General features: G+C 45.4%; 1 protein-coding gene across 1 annotated transcript in view; it reads left to right on the top strand.

Annotated features, from left to right (window-relative positions):
- The window catches only part of AIFM1 (apoptosis inducing factor mitochondria associated 1), a 28,249-nt gene extending 16,586 nt beyond the window's left edge, over positions 1-11,663 (top strand). The window contains exons 7-16 of the mRNA XM_036840176.1: positions 2,277-2,361; positions 3,022-3,098; positions 4,014-4,122; positions 4,876-4,983; positions 5,308-5,396; positions 5,865-6,005; positions 7,631-7,773; positions 9,232-9,356; positions 10,894-11,090; positions 11,407-11,663. Of these exons, the coding sequence (XP_036696071.1) occupies positions 2,277-2,361; positions 3,022-3,098; positions 4,014-4,122; positions 4,876-4,983; positions 5,308-5,396; positions 5,865-6,005; positions 7,631-7,773; positions 9,232-9,356; positions 10,894-11,090; positions 11,407-11,478 (1,146 nt within the window). The 3' untranslated portion in view covers positions 11,479-11,663. The remainder of the gene's footprint in view (positions 1-2,276; positions 2,362-3,021; positions 3,099-4,013; positions 4,123-4,875; positions 4,984-5,307; positions 5,397-5,864; positions 6,006-7,630; positions 7,774-9,231; positions 9,357-10,893; positions 11,091-11,406) is intronic.
- Positions 11,664-14,728: the final 3,065 nt, after the last annotated feature.

The raw sequence follows: 14,728 nt of genomic DNA, 5'->3' as shown, positions 1-14,728 counted from the left end.
AAGACCTAGTTTAAGGGGGACATAAAATTTCGTTTTGGACTGTTAAGTATCAAATGGAATATCTGTGTGGATATGTCCTAAGGGCAGTTGGACACATGACTGTAATGTTCAGAGGAGGGTTCTGGGCTCAGATACAGATTTGGTAATCATCCACATGTGAGTAGGATTTGAAACCATGAGAGTAGGTGAGGCCTCCCATGGAGAACTGAGGTAGTCAGAAAAGGAGTGAGGCAAAGATGGAACCCTGAGGAACCCAAATTTCAGGAAACAGGTTTAAGAAAAAGTGTCCAAAAAGGAGACTAGGAAAGAAGTACTAAAAGCATAGGATGAGGAGAACCCAGGGCAGGGGCCAAGGTTGGAGTTTCAAGAAGCAGGATGTGATCCACAGTATTACCGCAGCAAAGGAATCTGCTAAAAAAAGAATCATAAAATGACCCATTACATTTAGGTGTTCAGATATCATTGTGAAGTTAGAAAAGAGGATAAACTTCTCTTTCAGAAAGTTTAAATGACAAAACGGAGATGACATTGGACAAAAGCTTGAGGAGGACATAGAATCAAAGGTGGGACATTTAGGATGGGACAGACTTAAACATGTCAATGGGCTGAGGGGTAAGATGTCAGGAGAGAGATGGGGGAATGAGCAGGTGACTAATAGGGGAATGTTCTGGAAGAGAAAGAAAGGGATGGGGGTCAGGCATAGAAACAGAACAGAAAGGCCACCTCATCCCAGAAGCTGGAAGAAAGGAAGTAAAGTTTTTATTTGGGCGTTGGGAGGTGGGAATCCGTACGGGAAGCTGAGGAAGATCACATCTGATGGCTTTACTTGTTTTTGCAATAAACTAGGACACCAGGTGGTTATCTGAGAGTGAGCAGTTTGAGGGTTGAGTACAGGGGTTGGATTGAAGAGGGATCTTACCCAGGACAAATCAAAGGCGGCTAAGGAGGCTGCGCACCCATCCAATCTCAGTTTATGTCGTTGCCCACCCCCACCCCCCCACCCCGGAAAACTCGATTGAGTGCACCTGTCATATGTTTCTAGCGCTACCTGTGCTGTCCTTCTTAGAGCATTTCTCACTCGATTTTTCACTCTTGATTGTAGTACTTGTTAAATTGTCTGTCTTGGCTACTACACTCTGAAGGCAGGAAGGTATCTGTTTTTCTCAACATTGTGTCTCCAGCACTTACCACAGTGCCTGACACATACTAGGTGCTTAATAAATATGTCTTGAATGAATGGTCTCACTGCTCATAAGGAGTAGAGCAGAGCCAGGAACCCCAGTCTCTCTGACTGCAAAGCTCAAGCTTTTCACCCTAAGGAGCAGGGTGCAAGGAAATTAGGGATGTTGGCGAGAGCACAGTTTGGATGATCTACTATGGGCCCAGATTAGTTGGAATGGAACAGCCCACTGGGTAAATGGAGAAAATCAAAAGCAAGGATAGGTGACGGTGGAACCGAGAGAAAGCTGGAAGGATGGAAAATTGTGACCAAAGAGTGAGATGTTTGAAGTATAAGTTTAAGAGATAGGATTCTAGATGTGGCTCAGAGAAGTATAAGCCAGCTGCCAAGGACTTCAGTGAATGAGGAGTGACCAGGAGGAGGCCGGATAACACTGATTTGTAGGGATATATGTCGGTGTCCTTCAGAGGGGATGATAGTACAAGAATAACTTGGAACCACCAGCAGCCAACACCCTCTCCTTGTGATGGCGAGGAGTGTGGGTGAGTGAGCAGTCTCTATGTATGAGCTTTCCTGGGGGTGGGGGGAGCGGGCTCAGTTTTAGTGAAAGCTAGAAGTTGGAGAAAGCATCCTGCAAAGCTGTTGAGGATGTAGGAGAGTTGTTAACAAGGAAGTAAGGGTCCCAAAGAGCCAGGCAGAAAAGTCTGTCCCTGTTCTCCATTTCCACAAATTGGGCAGGAACTTTGGGACAGTAGGGACTTAACTCTAATGTTGGCTGCTTAGGAAATTATGACTACTTGAAGAAACTGGGTACCAGAAACTGTAGTGCCAGTGATTACCTAGAAATGGTTTCTTAAGGATCACCTTAGGTCAAGAACTAACTCTTCTCATTGGGCTGATGGGTACAGGGTTCCTTTTGGGGGTGATGGAAATGTTCCAGAATTATATAGTGGTGATGGTTGCACAACCTTGTGAATATACTAAAACCCACTGAATTGTACACTTTAAAATGGTGAATTTTATGTTGTATATCTCAGTAAAAAATTTTAAAGCCAATTTATATCTTTCTGTTTGTGTATGTGTTTGACTGGACCAGGTAGTACAGTTGGATGTGAGAGGCAATGTGGCGAAACTTAATGATGGCTCTCAAATAACCTATGAAAAGTGCTTGATTGCAACAGGTGAGTATTTCTGGAGATGGCTTTATTCCCTGATACAGCTCATTCAAGTTTTAGTATCAAGGCATTACTTAATCTTAAGAAAACTGAAACCCAGACTCTGAAGTGGGTGTCTTCTCTTGGTGCAAAGCTTGGCTAACTACAAGCATCTGATCAGTTGCCCCTCTGGATTATCCGTATTGTTCCTTCTGGTAAAGGCATGATGGATGGGTATTGAAGAGGACTGCCTTTCTTTTTTCTATCCCTGCTTAGCCTTTGCCTTCTGCCCTCTGCCCTGTGTCCTGAAAGTGATATAACCTCATGGCTTCATTGCCAGTTCCAATCAGAAATCAAGAGAGGAGAAGGATGCAGTTGCTTAAACAAACGTAGCCGTGCTTTCTGGTGAATCCTCATGAAAAAGTAGAAGAGAACGGGAGCAAAAAGTGAGGGCTTCTGGCCATCTACGGGAATGGTGGGCCCTTTGAAGAGAGACTCTCAAATCTGCTTTTCAAAGGAAATTGATTAAAGCCCACTGTGGGGCGAGTGGAGGGAAAACAAAGCCTTGTGTCCTGTTGATGCCGCTGTGACACCAGCAGCACACACCACAGCACCACCTTTGTGGGGGGATTGTTTGGGCTAGCTCCTGCTCGTTGGGCTAAAGGATTTTTCTCCTCTTATTTCCAGGAGGCACTCCAAGAAGTCTGTCTGCCATTGATAGGGCTGGAGCAGAGGTGAAGAGTAGAACAACACTTTTCAGAAAGGTAATTGTCAGCTTTAGTGCTTTCGTTGTGGCGGTTTTGAAGAGGTAGCACAATCTTGTGGTCCCCAAGTACCCACCCGGGAATTGGGAGATTGAAGTTCTAACTATGGCTCTTCTACAGGCTTGTTATCTGGCCTTGAGCAAGTCACTTCCTCTCTCTGCACCTCAGATACCTCACTCAAGGGTTTTGAGCTCCTAGGAGAAAAACAGATTTAGCGTTTTTTATTGCTTGCTATAGTTCCTTCGATTGCCCTTCCATAGTTGTTTTTTCCTGATGCATTTGAGTCATTGGAACTCCTTATAGCCTCTTGGCATTTTTCACTGCAAGTGCTATTGTGGAGACTTTAGGGAGAAAAGTTAAGAGTACCTAAGTGAAAAAGGAAGCGGGGGTTTGCTTCTTAACACCATGCTTTACTTATGAAAACTGCTGAAAATTTTCAGCCACCGCTATGGGTACCGGAAAAGGTTTGTACTGTCCTTTAAGTTCTTGATACAACAAGGTTTGTCAACCTTGGCACTATGGGCATTTTGGGCCGTATAACCATTTGTTGTGAGGGGCTGTCCTGTGCATTGTAGGGTGTTCAGCGGCGTCCCTGGACTCTACCCGCTAGCTTCAACTAGTATCTCCCCACTCTAGTCGTGACAGCCAAAAATGTCTCCAGACATTGCCAGATGTCCCCTGGGGGAGGGGGAGTATATCTGCCCCCCGTTGAGAACCACTGTTGTTAGAAAGAATGTTACATTGGAGAAAGAAATTTACATCAATAAAATAGAGGCTATAATTGAGCCACTTTATACAAGGAGAAGATTTTATGTGCAAATTACTGTTGTCAAAGATTTAGCGAAAATATTTCCTGGTATTATCATCCTATGCCCCTTTGGGAAATCAGTGGACTAAACTTGTGTGATCCTGCAGATTGGAGACTTTAGAACCTTAGAGAAGATTTCCCGGGAAGTCAAGTCGATTACAATTATCGGTGGGGGCTTCCTTGGTAGCGAACTGGCCTGTGCTCTTGGCAGAAAGGGTGAGTATTGGGGAGTGACCTCGATTTTCTTTCTCTGGTCTTATATCACATGCTTTTCAGAGATGCATTTACCAGGATCAGTTGAAAGAGTTTGATTAAGGTTTACATGGTGAAAAACTAATCACTGAGCTTAGCTCTGATGAGGGATGCCTTAGTGATCGAAAAGCTGTCATCTGAGCAGCTGAGCAGTGCTGCTTTCTTTCCTTTTTCCTTTCCTCTCGCCTCTAGGCCAGGACTCCTTAGAAATAAAATATTAAGGAAAGTGAGTTATTAAGATGGTAGGGGCAATGTAGACTACAGAACTGTATGTATCTTTGAACTGCTGCTCCCTGTAAAAGTCAAGGGCTTCTTTCAGATACATGATGGTTCCCAGCTTGACAGATCTGTGAGTTCCAGTTTGAATGTTTCATGGCAACCATTTTTTTCTTAATGTTATATTTCAGCTGTGTGAAATCAGGGCATCTTCTCGGGAGGGTGCTTACTATTCAGAGCTTGCAAGGCACTTGTGTAAGCCTAAGTATAAGTGCACTGAGTTCACAGTATGTAGTTGAATCCAGGGACAAGTTCTGGCATCTGTTGTATTTGCCTTGTGGATGCCCTTGTGCCCTAGTGCCCCACAAACGGGCGCTCTGGCCTGGGCCGCAGCATTGCCCTGTGTGCAGTAGATGGCTGCCTGTGGCTCCTTTACTTCTCTTCCTGTCTTCTAGGATTGACTTTTGCCTCCACTATACCTACTCTGTTTCTTCTTCCCAGCTCGAGCCTCGGGCACAGAAGTGATTCAGCTCTTCCCTGAGAAAGGAAATATGGGAAAGATCCTCCCCGAATACCTCAGCAACTGGACCATGGAAAAAGTCAGGCAAGGTAGAGACACTCTTTCCATATGCTCCCACTCTTGCCTTGAGTGAGGACTAAGGCAAAATTTGCTTCTTTGGGAACCCCCTGTCCATAAGCCTTACCAGCTGCCCTATGAAAAGTTTCCACCATCCTCCTGTCAGCCAGCTTCATGTAGGTGTTCTGAATCTGACACACCAGATTCCTGGAAGTGCTGGAAGTGAACTGTGGGCGTTGGTGCCTGTGGCTCTCCAAGGCTGCCTACGTACTAATGATTACTCTCGTCAGCTTCTCTGGTTGTCATGAAGGTGGTAGGCTCACAGGCTCAGCCTCAGGTCTCGTTTGCCTTTACAGAGGGGGTTAAGGTGCTGCCCAGTGCTATTGTGCAATCAGTTGGAGTCAGCGGTGGCAGGTTACTCATCAAGCTGAAAGATGGCCGGAAGGTAAGGAGGGGAAGACAGGCTGCCAGAACACCTCCCAAGCCTGCTCTGCCCTTTCCTCATTCTTACTCCTTCATTTGATACCAGTAGATTAGTTATCTTGGCAGTCACCATTAACCTGTCATAATTTTCTTAATGAACTGTCTTTTGCTAAAAGAAGAATGATGAGAGCCAGAGTAGCCGCCTGGGAACCATTTCCCATAGCCTCTTCCTATGTGTATCACAGATTTTTGAGACCTTCCTAGGGTGGCAGATTTCTGTTCAGATGGTAGGGGGTATGTATATGTGGAGGGGTGGCACTTTATGAAATGGAACTTAAAGTCTTTTGACCAGAGTTACCCGATGATTTTTTTTGTAAAGCCCCGATTTTTTGTGATTTTTTGTGATTTTTTGTGACTGTGATTTATAGTCGCTGGGTTCATAGGCATACGAGGAAACTGTAATAATTGACTGAATTCTTTTTGTCCTCAGGTAGAAACTGACCACATAGTGGCAGCCGTGGGCCTGGAGCCCAATGTTGAGTTGGCCAAGACTGGCGGACTGGAGATAGACTCTGATTTTGGTGGCTTCCGGGTAAATGCAGAGCTCCAGGCCCGCTCTAACATCTGGGTGGTAAGTATGCGATGACAGCCTGACCAGGCACGGTGCCTTGGTCCCAGCCTGGGAGCAGGTCTGCCCGGTGGTGTGCGAAGGCTCAGCAGCAGCCCACCCAAATAGGGTCAGCGTGTTTGGAAGCTGAGGGTGGAGAGCAGAAACTTGTGAACTGCTTGGTTTATGAGATCAGGTCTGGCCTCACGCTGCAGGCTCATGGAAAAGGAAATGAACAGTGTGCGTGCCCACAGGAGTAGGTCTCTCCTGGTTCCACTGTTGGCAGCAGCCGTCAGCATGACCCTGGCGGGCGTGTGCGCAGCTTTCACACTGATCTGCTATTCCCTTGCCTGAACACGAGTCCAGGGAATGGAGGATGAGGCAGTTTTATAACATTCTCTGGAAAGGAAAATTACTCCATTTTCATTTTCCTTGAGTACTATTTTTAGCTGTTTTTAAAAATCTGTTATGACACAAACAAGACTATAGTATGTAGGAACCATGAGGTAATTTCCCTATTGTTAGATCATTACAAGTGTATTGTGTTTGATTATGGACTCTGCAACTGAGGACATAGGAACTTTGCAGGGTGTTTTTCCCGTAAAGATTTTTTTTTTTAAAGTTACAGTGTACTGGATTTTTAAAAATTGTTATAAAAGCAATACACGCTCAGTATGAAAAACACAGGCAAAAAGGAGAAAGGGACATTCCCCTGCAGCAACCACTGATGTTTAGGTGTAGTTTCTTCCCTTCATTTTCTCGCGCATAGTTTTTTTCTTTGTTGTAGACAGTCATGGCGAGCATACTACGTATAAACATTTGTATTTTCTTTTTCACTTAACATTCGAATGTAAGTTTTTTCCACATTGCTTCAGATTCCATAAACAGTGTAACAACTGTATAATATTCCATTAGGTGGATTTCAGAGTTTATCTCGCCATTGCTCACATGTTGGATTTTTAGGTTGCTTTGGGGGTGTCTGAATAGCCACAAAGATGAACAAAGGGTGAGAGAGCTCCCATACCACATCCTTTGTGAAGCTGGCCTTGTTCACCTCCAGCCGGGGGTTCTCTCTCTGCTTGAAACACTGAGCTCGCTCACTGCGCACCTCTGGCATGGTACACCATAGTGAGGAAGAGTGCCGCGCCTTCCTCAACTCACTTATACACTCCTCGTGGGCAAGGTCTGTGTCAGGCGTGTCTCTGCAGCCCAGAGAGTATAATGCTTTGTACAGAGTAAGTATTCTGTAAATACTTGCTGAATGAATGAATGAATAGTGAATGACCAAAAAACTTTTATCTCGGAAAAGGTGTCTAGGTAAGAGGCAGTCACATCTAAAAACTGGATTCCACACAGGAAAGAATATTCTGCAAATCATGGTTATTAAATATCCTGTTTCTGCTGAGGGCAGAATGAGAAGAAATAGGTGTAAGCTGGAGCATGGAAGATTAAGGTTAGCTTTGTGGAAGCATAGAATGGTTTTTGTGAAAATGGAAGCTCAACTGTTTTTGATAGTGTAGGTATGATTCTGGCCTGTGGTTGGAAATCATTAGTTAACATCACAAGCATTTTTTGAGCCCCAAAAGTGTATGTTCTGTCCTTAACTTGCTTTTTTATCATGTGCTCATGTAATGTATTTGTCTCCAAAGGCAGGAGATGCTGCATGTTTCTACGATATAAAGTTGGGTAGGAGGCGGGTGGAGCACCATGATCACGCTGTTGTGAGCGGAAGATTGGCTGGAGAAAATATGACTGGAGCTGCTAAGCCGTACTGGCATCAGTCAATGTTCTGGTAATAGTTTTGTGCCTTGAGGACTCAATTGGTTAGAACACAGAATTAATGGAACCAGAGTTATATGCTTTGGTTTCCTGGTGGGCCAGTTAGCTTCATACAGAGGGTGAAAAAATTCCGTCTCGTGTCCACGCAGCCTACCCCCGAGCCATCTTCTGGTAAAAGGGTTCCATCTGACATAAGTTAGACTAGGTGAATGAATGGAAATGGCATCAGCACTTCTGCTAAAATAGCTCAGAGTTCAAGCTACAGTAGGTAGTACAAAAGTGTGCTCTTAGATACAGACAGCAGTATATTTTATTTGCTCTTTGCTGCTAATTCTACTGAGCCCAACCTACTGACAGAAAAGGCAGCTCACTCATATGTAACCCTTAAGATCAGCAACTCAGAGTCAGACGTATATAGGCGGCTCTCTGGATAGTAGAAAGTTAACAATGGACATTCTTGAATACTGGAGCTGCCCCTGTTTGGCCCACTGTCATCTTGTTGATTTGAAAGATGGGGTACATAAAACTTCAAGGTTTCAGAAGCCTCTAAGCAGTTTCTGTTGGGGAAATTCTCAGCTGATGGGAGTACATTTTAAGACGATCACACACAGTTTCATGAGTGGGCAGCAAAAAACATATAACAGATGGGTTTCAGGGTCAACACGTGTAAGATAATGCAGTTAGGAAAAAAAGTAGTTTGTAGCTATACAATTATCAGTTAGGTTCCAGGAACAGAATCCAAGAAGTCATTGTAGACTGTTCCCTGAAGACACCAGTCCAGTGAGCTTCTGTGGCCAAGAAGATAACAAAATGTAGAGCACCAGAAACAAAACAGCTCAAGTAGCTTGGATGATTACAAAACCGTAGTGTGTCTGTGCCACAAGCATTCTGTGAAGTTCCTAGCATATTAAAAACAGCATGATGATGATAGGAAAAGTTTCCAAGAAGAACAATGAAAATAAAATGACCAAGTGAGTGAAGGTGCCACTTAATAGAAAGCACTTCAGCCTTGAAAATTGAAGGCTAAGAGGAAGTATTGTCAGTTAATAGAACCACAAAATATCCCAGATTCTGGATTCCATAAATATGGAGCACTCTTTAAAGTTTCAAAAAGGCAGTTTTAAAAAGAGTAAAGGAAGGTAGTGAATAGTAAATGTGGGGAACCCACCCCCACCAAATGTGATATGGTAAAAATTAAATGATTAAATTTAAGAAAGTATAGATCATTGTATGGATCTGTGATATGCATAGTGGCTTGTTAGGAAAATAAAACCTGTTTGGAATAATCGTGCTTTCTCACAATCGTCCCCAGATGTCCTAGCAGGCGACAGATCAGTTTGGCGTTTCTCTTGCTGTGGCACATACCAGTTTCTTTGGTTGGCATAAAAGTGTGGTGCCTTAGAGGAAGCGTTCTACCGCACCATCCTTTACAGTCCTTTGACAGAACACCCTCTTCTCTCTCCTTCCTTAGGAGTGACTTGGGCCCCGATGTTGGCTATGAAGCTATTGGTCTTGTGGACAGTAGTTTGCCCACAGTCGGCGTTTTTGCAAAAGCAACCGCACAAGACAACCCCAAATCTGCCACAGAGCAGTCAGGTAAGGAAGCCCAACCACTTCTCTTGGAAGAGTGTTGAGAAACCATGGTCCAAATCCTCCTGAACAAGGGGTATCTGTATTGGCCAGAGGGAACTGTCAGTGAAAGCCTCTCTTCATGTTGTGCTTTAAAATAAACCAAACCCGAAGTCCTCGCTCTTTAGTGGTCTGAGAGCTGGCGAAATCAGGTATCCTGGTCAAAGCATAGATATTGTGGATTGTGGGTGTCGTCCCAGACTCTTGGACTCTTGGACGGTGGCTAACTCGACGACTCTGTAAGTCTAGTTTGTCCCAAGGGACTAGGAAGACCTGCGTGATTAAGAAAACCTGAACTTTTTCAATGGCTTTTTTTTTTGCTTCCTGCTGATCCCAAGAGCTAGGCCTGAGAACCTTAGTTTGGGACCTGCTCCCCTCCTTGGGCCCTGAACAGTGAAGAACTGGGCTGAGTAGTTCTTGAGCTGCCTCTAATTCCATTTGTCAGATCTTAATAGCGGGTTTTCTTTAGACGGGAGGCACCTCTCGGAATGAACTTCTCTCCGACACACATCTCTTTCATTAACTCCCAGGTCTCTTCTCTCTCCCTTCGTGACCTTGGCTGAAGTTATTTAACCTCTGTGTCCTCTTGTTAGAGGCGTTTCAAGGACAAGTTGCTCTTTAGGAAGGAGGAAGCAAGACATTATATGGATATGAGGTCCTTTTCCTGTGTAATCTAAGTGGATTACATATACCCGCTCCTTAATTCGGACCTCTCCTGGGAAGTGGATCCAGGAGGGGGACCCAGGGACTTATACAGTAGGTGTTTATAAACTCCAGGTCACTACTCTGTCCACTGGGCAGTATTACTTGAAGCCTGGTTGTTCCCAGAAGACAAAATGCCCTCTCCCCAGGCTGTTGCCACCACCCTGCACAGGAGGAAGCACTTGCACTATGGTTTTTCCATATGGAAGTGCCTTCTGCTTTGGCCAGAGTGTCTCTAGCAGTGCCATCCAAGTGAACTTTCTGCTATCATGGCGGTGTTCTATCTCTACTCTGCCCAATACATTGGCCACTAGCCACATGTGGCTCTTTAGTATTTGAAATGTGGCTAGTGCAAATGAGGAACTGAATTTTACATTTTATTTAATTTTAACTGAAATAAACTTCAATTCTGAATTAATTTTAATTAGAAAAGCTATATGTGACTAGTGGCTATTGTACTGACCATGTAGCACTAGAATGTTTCTCAGGGGACAAGAGCAAGTCTTCTGTAGTTTGAAAAAAGATACCAGGAAATATCCATAGTGTAAATTTAAAATGAGATAGTTTGGGGTCAGACTGACCCAGTGCCCAGGAGCTGGCAAGGAAGAGCTTTTGTTGGCTTTGTCAATGGAGAGGGGCTAGAATAGGCCAGTGTTTACTGAGGCGGCATAGAAAAACAAATCATTTAGAAGCAGCTTGAAGCAGGTGTTGAAAGATACTTGCCTTCTAAAATTTCCAAGCTCATAAGAACTGACTTTGTTTTGTTTTGACTTTGCTTGTTTGTTTTGGGGATTGGCTACAGGGACTGGTATCCGATCAGAGAGTGAGACAGAGTCTGAGGCCTCAGAAATCACTCTTCCTCCCAGCAACCCTGTAGTCCCCCAGGCCCCCGCCCAAGGGGAGGACTACGGCAAAGGCATCATCTTCTACCTCAGGGACAAAGTGGTGGTGGGAATCGTGCTGTGGAACATCTTCAACCGAATGCCAATAGCAAGGAAGGTAGGTGCCCGTCAGGGCTCTGAGAGGAAGATGGGAGGTGTGGGCGGAAGCCGTCTCTGTGACTTCGTCGGATGTCCTGCCACGCACTGTCCACCCGGGTCAGACTGTGCCTGAGCAGAACAAAGGTATCGCCTTGGCTCGGGTCTGTTTCTTTTTCACTCGGGACATGGCTGGGTAGCACGGGCGTTGGCACATGCTCACTTGGGCTTCGTAGAAAGCCATTCCCACAACTCCCTCCCAGTGTGAAGTGGCGACTGGCCCGGGCTGCCCTGATGTGCGGCCCAGCGCACACACTCCTTGTTCCTCTGTCCCTCAGATCATTAAGGACGGTGAGGAACATGAAGATCTCAACGAAGTAGCGAAGCTTTTCAACATTCATGAAGACTGAAGACTGCTGTGGAACAGGCAGGCCCTTTGCTGTCCCCGACAGCAGCTTGGATGGGTAAAGGAGCGTTTTTTATTCAGCAGACTTCCTCTGTATGTATGAGTGTGAATAATCAAGTCCTTTGTGAATATTTCAACCATGTAGGCAAATTCTTAATGTTCACATCACTAAATAAAACCCGATTCTTCTAAATTAAATTCTCTTCTCTTTGAAAGGGAGCAAGTGTGTGAAGGGAGGAAAGCTGTGCATATTAGAGAGCAAGTCAATTGGAGCCACTCCCAAGTGCATCATCTTCCTCGGCCTTGTAATCCCTGCTACACACTCTCAGCTTCTCTCATTCACTGAACTTCTCCCTCGCCCCTCCAGACATCCTGTACGGACCTGCTGTGACCTCTGCCCGCAGCACTTGACCCCTCTCCCCTCCTCTGGGGAACGTCCCGGTCTCTGAAGACTTTCCTGATCCTTCCAAGCCTGTTCCTTGTTTACATGTCTCCCTGCTGCTCTGCAGCTTCCTGGAAGCCAGAACCATGGCTCTCCTGTCTTGCTCATGGTTCTCTCTCCAGAGCTGAGCACAGGGTCTGGCTCACAGTGGGTGCTTAGTGAATCGTTGAATGAGTGTACACATAAACATGTGGACTAGACTCTGCTCTACCTGGGACAGCTCCCCTGTGTACCCCCCCAGCCCAGAACTGAACTGGTCTTGGGAGGGGAGGGCAGAAAAGACATTTATTGCAGACAGAAACGAAGGTTCGGAGACCTGCCGCCTCATGGCTAAGCCTGGAGCCTGACTCTGAGGGATTGTGGCCTCTCAACTCCTCCGCCCACTGTCCCCCAAACTAGAAATCTGCCCTCTCCTAACCCCTTTTATCTCAAATAGGCTTATAGGCATGCCTCACTTTACAAATGATTTCCTGGGAAGAGAAGTCAAAGTTTCATAAATCAACTCATGCAAAAAATGCATTTCAAATTACTTAACTTTTAAAAATCAAATCTTATTTCAATTAAGAGGAAATTTTTACTACTTTCAAGAGTCCTATTGTGAATCTTCTTCTAAAGAGAAAATTATTACCAGGCTGGATTTTTTCGATATTGGGTTTGTTTAAAGGGAGTTGCAGCTACAATGAAATCCCTTCTGAACACTAGAACAGGACAAATGTCCACTTTAAGAATTAGCTGTACTAGAACAGGTTCTTACTATATGTATACAGGTTTAGTGAAATATGATCTGAGGCATGACATATCTAAGTCCATGATGTAGGTAGAAAACTCATCTAGTATCCTGTGAAACGGGGCTTATTATACAGTAATTGCTGCTTACAAAGATCTTACAACTGTAAGATCCTGAAGTGTTTCACAAATCATTTTTTAAACGGATCGAATTGTGATTTGCCTTGTTTTAGTATCAGGTACAATTTAGTCTAATTCTTTGACAGTTGTCATCCTTGTATGGAATGTCATAATAATTCAGTTAATTAAAATGAAAGGATGTATTCTTCTATTCAGTGTTCATTGAGTGCCTACCATGAGCCAGGTAGATGGCAGAAGAGGAAGATGGAGAAAACATGGCCACTTCTCTTAAGGAGCTCCTGGTGTCAGTGAGGAAAGCAGACATGTGAACGCAGAAGTATAATATAGTCAGTTGTGTCCACAGGAAGGTACACACCAAGAATGGACATCAGCCAGAGCATCCGTCCTTTGTCAACTGCTGCTGCTAGATCACTTCCTAAAGCATCACTTGGTCCATATCCCCCCACCCTACCTCCTGGTGACACTGACTCCCTGTCACCAATCACATCAAGTCCGAAGCCTTGCATAGCGCTCTTGACCTCAGCCCACTCTGCCCTGCGGGCCTCCTCTGCCACAACTTCACGTGCATGTGCACACGCACATACACATCTGGTTTATTGCCACCTTTAAACTTCTGTTTGTGCTCTTCACATCTGGAACGCCGTCCCTATTCCCTTCTACGTATCCAAATCCTGCTCATCTTTCAAGGCCCAGATGAAGTCCCACCGTGGTGATGTAGTACCAGTTGGACTAGTGACCGCGCATGATTTCATCTCTGAACTTCGATTGCACCTACTGCCTTTGAACTTGATTTTGTTCTTTAAGTCGTTCTCTGCATTATTAGTGTTCACTCCCTAAATTGATTGCAAGCTACCCCAGAGCAGAGACTTTTTTCTCAGGATGGGGACAACATGCGCCATCCCCCAAAACCCTGGCAAAGTGCTGACCAAGTCCTTGGTTGCTTGGTTGGATGATGCTAGATAACAGGGCTTATTGTAAGAGTGAGCCTCTGCCTTGTAGCCTCAGTTCTCTCTAATCCAGGTTATCAGACCCCCATTACTTCACCCACTGCCACGACTTGCCACTTTACCCAGGATGCATTTAACCTGTTGAGGCCCCCAAGGATTGCAAGGACCAATTTCTGACCGTACAGACGACCAATGCCAGCTGAGGTTTGGCCCTTGAGAGCTGGCCTGTGATTAGCCGGGCCACAGCACAGCGCAGTACAGGGCTAGCCACACCCTGCAGAGTTGGGGCTCTGCCAAAGTATCCAGCTTTCAGGGCTCACCCACTTGACTTCAAGCTCGCTTTTCTTTGCCATTTTACAACTGACATCTGGTGGTACCTTGGCACCGCTTCACGATGGTACTAACATTTGCCTGGCCACCTGTAAGGCACGGCGAGGGATGTCCTCGTACTTTAGCTGGAGAAATGGACCTGAGGGAAGGAAGTGTGTTTGATTGGAAAGGGGTCAGAGTAAGCCTCTTAGTGGAGGATGAGGTCAACATGTGTGACTTTTTTGTTGTTCTAATCAACAGGGCCTGTTTTGGAGACAAGAGGCTTAAAGTGAAAGGGAGGCGGGGTGGGGAATCCACAGTGACCTACTGCAGGCTGCTTCCTTGAAGGAAAATCAGCAGCCCCTCTAGAGACCCATCTATACAAAGGAACTCTCCCCTCCCTTCCACCACTACCCCTTCCCTTTCCCGCTCCTCTCAAGTTTGGCTGCTGCAATATCCCTTCTGTCCTTCCCTGACTCCACCTAAAGCTGGGCACCCTTGCTGCCCTAGAGACCATTGGGACTCAATTCCAGTGCCTTGCTCTCTGGGCAGAGGGAAAGTCCTGCCGGGCCCAGAGGTGAAGTAAGACCGCCTCTGGCCTCTTTCCCATCTTATCAGGGAATTTCTGGCGGGCACAGACAAATGTACACAGAACCACACACAGAGACACACAGCTCAGGCCAGTGATG

Source organism: Balaenoptera musculus, chromosome X (genome assembly GCF_009873245.2).
Source record: "Balaenoptera musculus isolate JJ_BM4_2016_0621 chromosome X, mBalMus1.pri.v3, whole genome shotgun sequence".
NCBI classification, from domain to species: Eukaryota; Metazoa; Chordata; class Mammalia; order Artiodactyla; family Balaenopteridae; genus Balaenoptera; species Balaenoptera musculus.
This window is presented reverse-complemented; position numbering and strand designations above follow the sequence as displayed.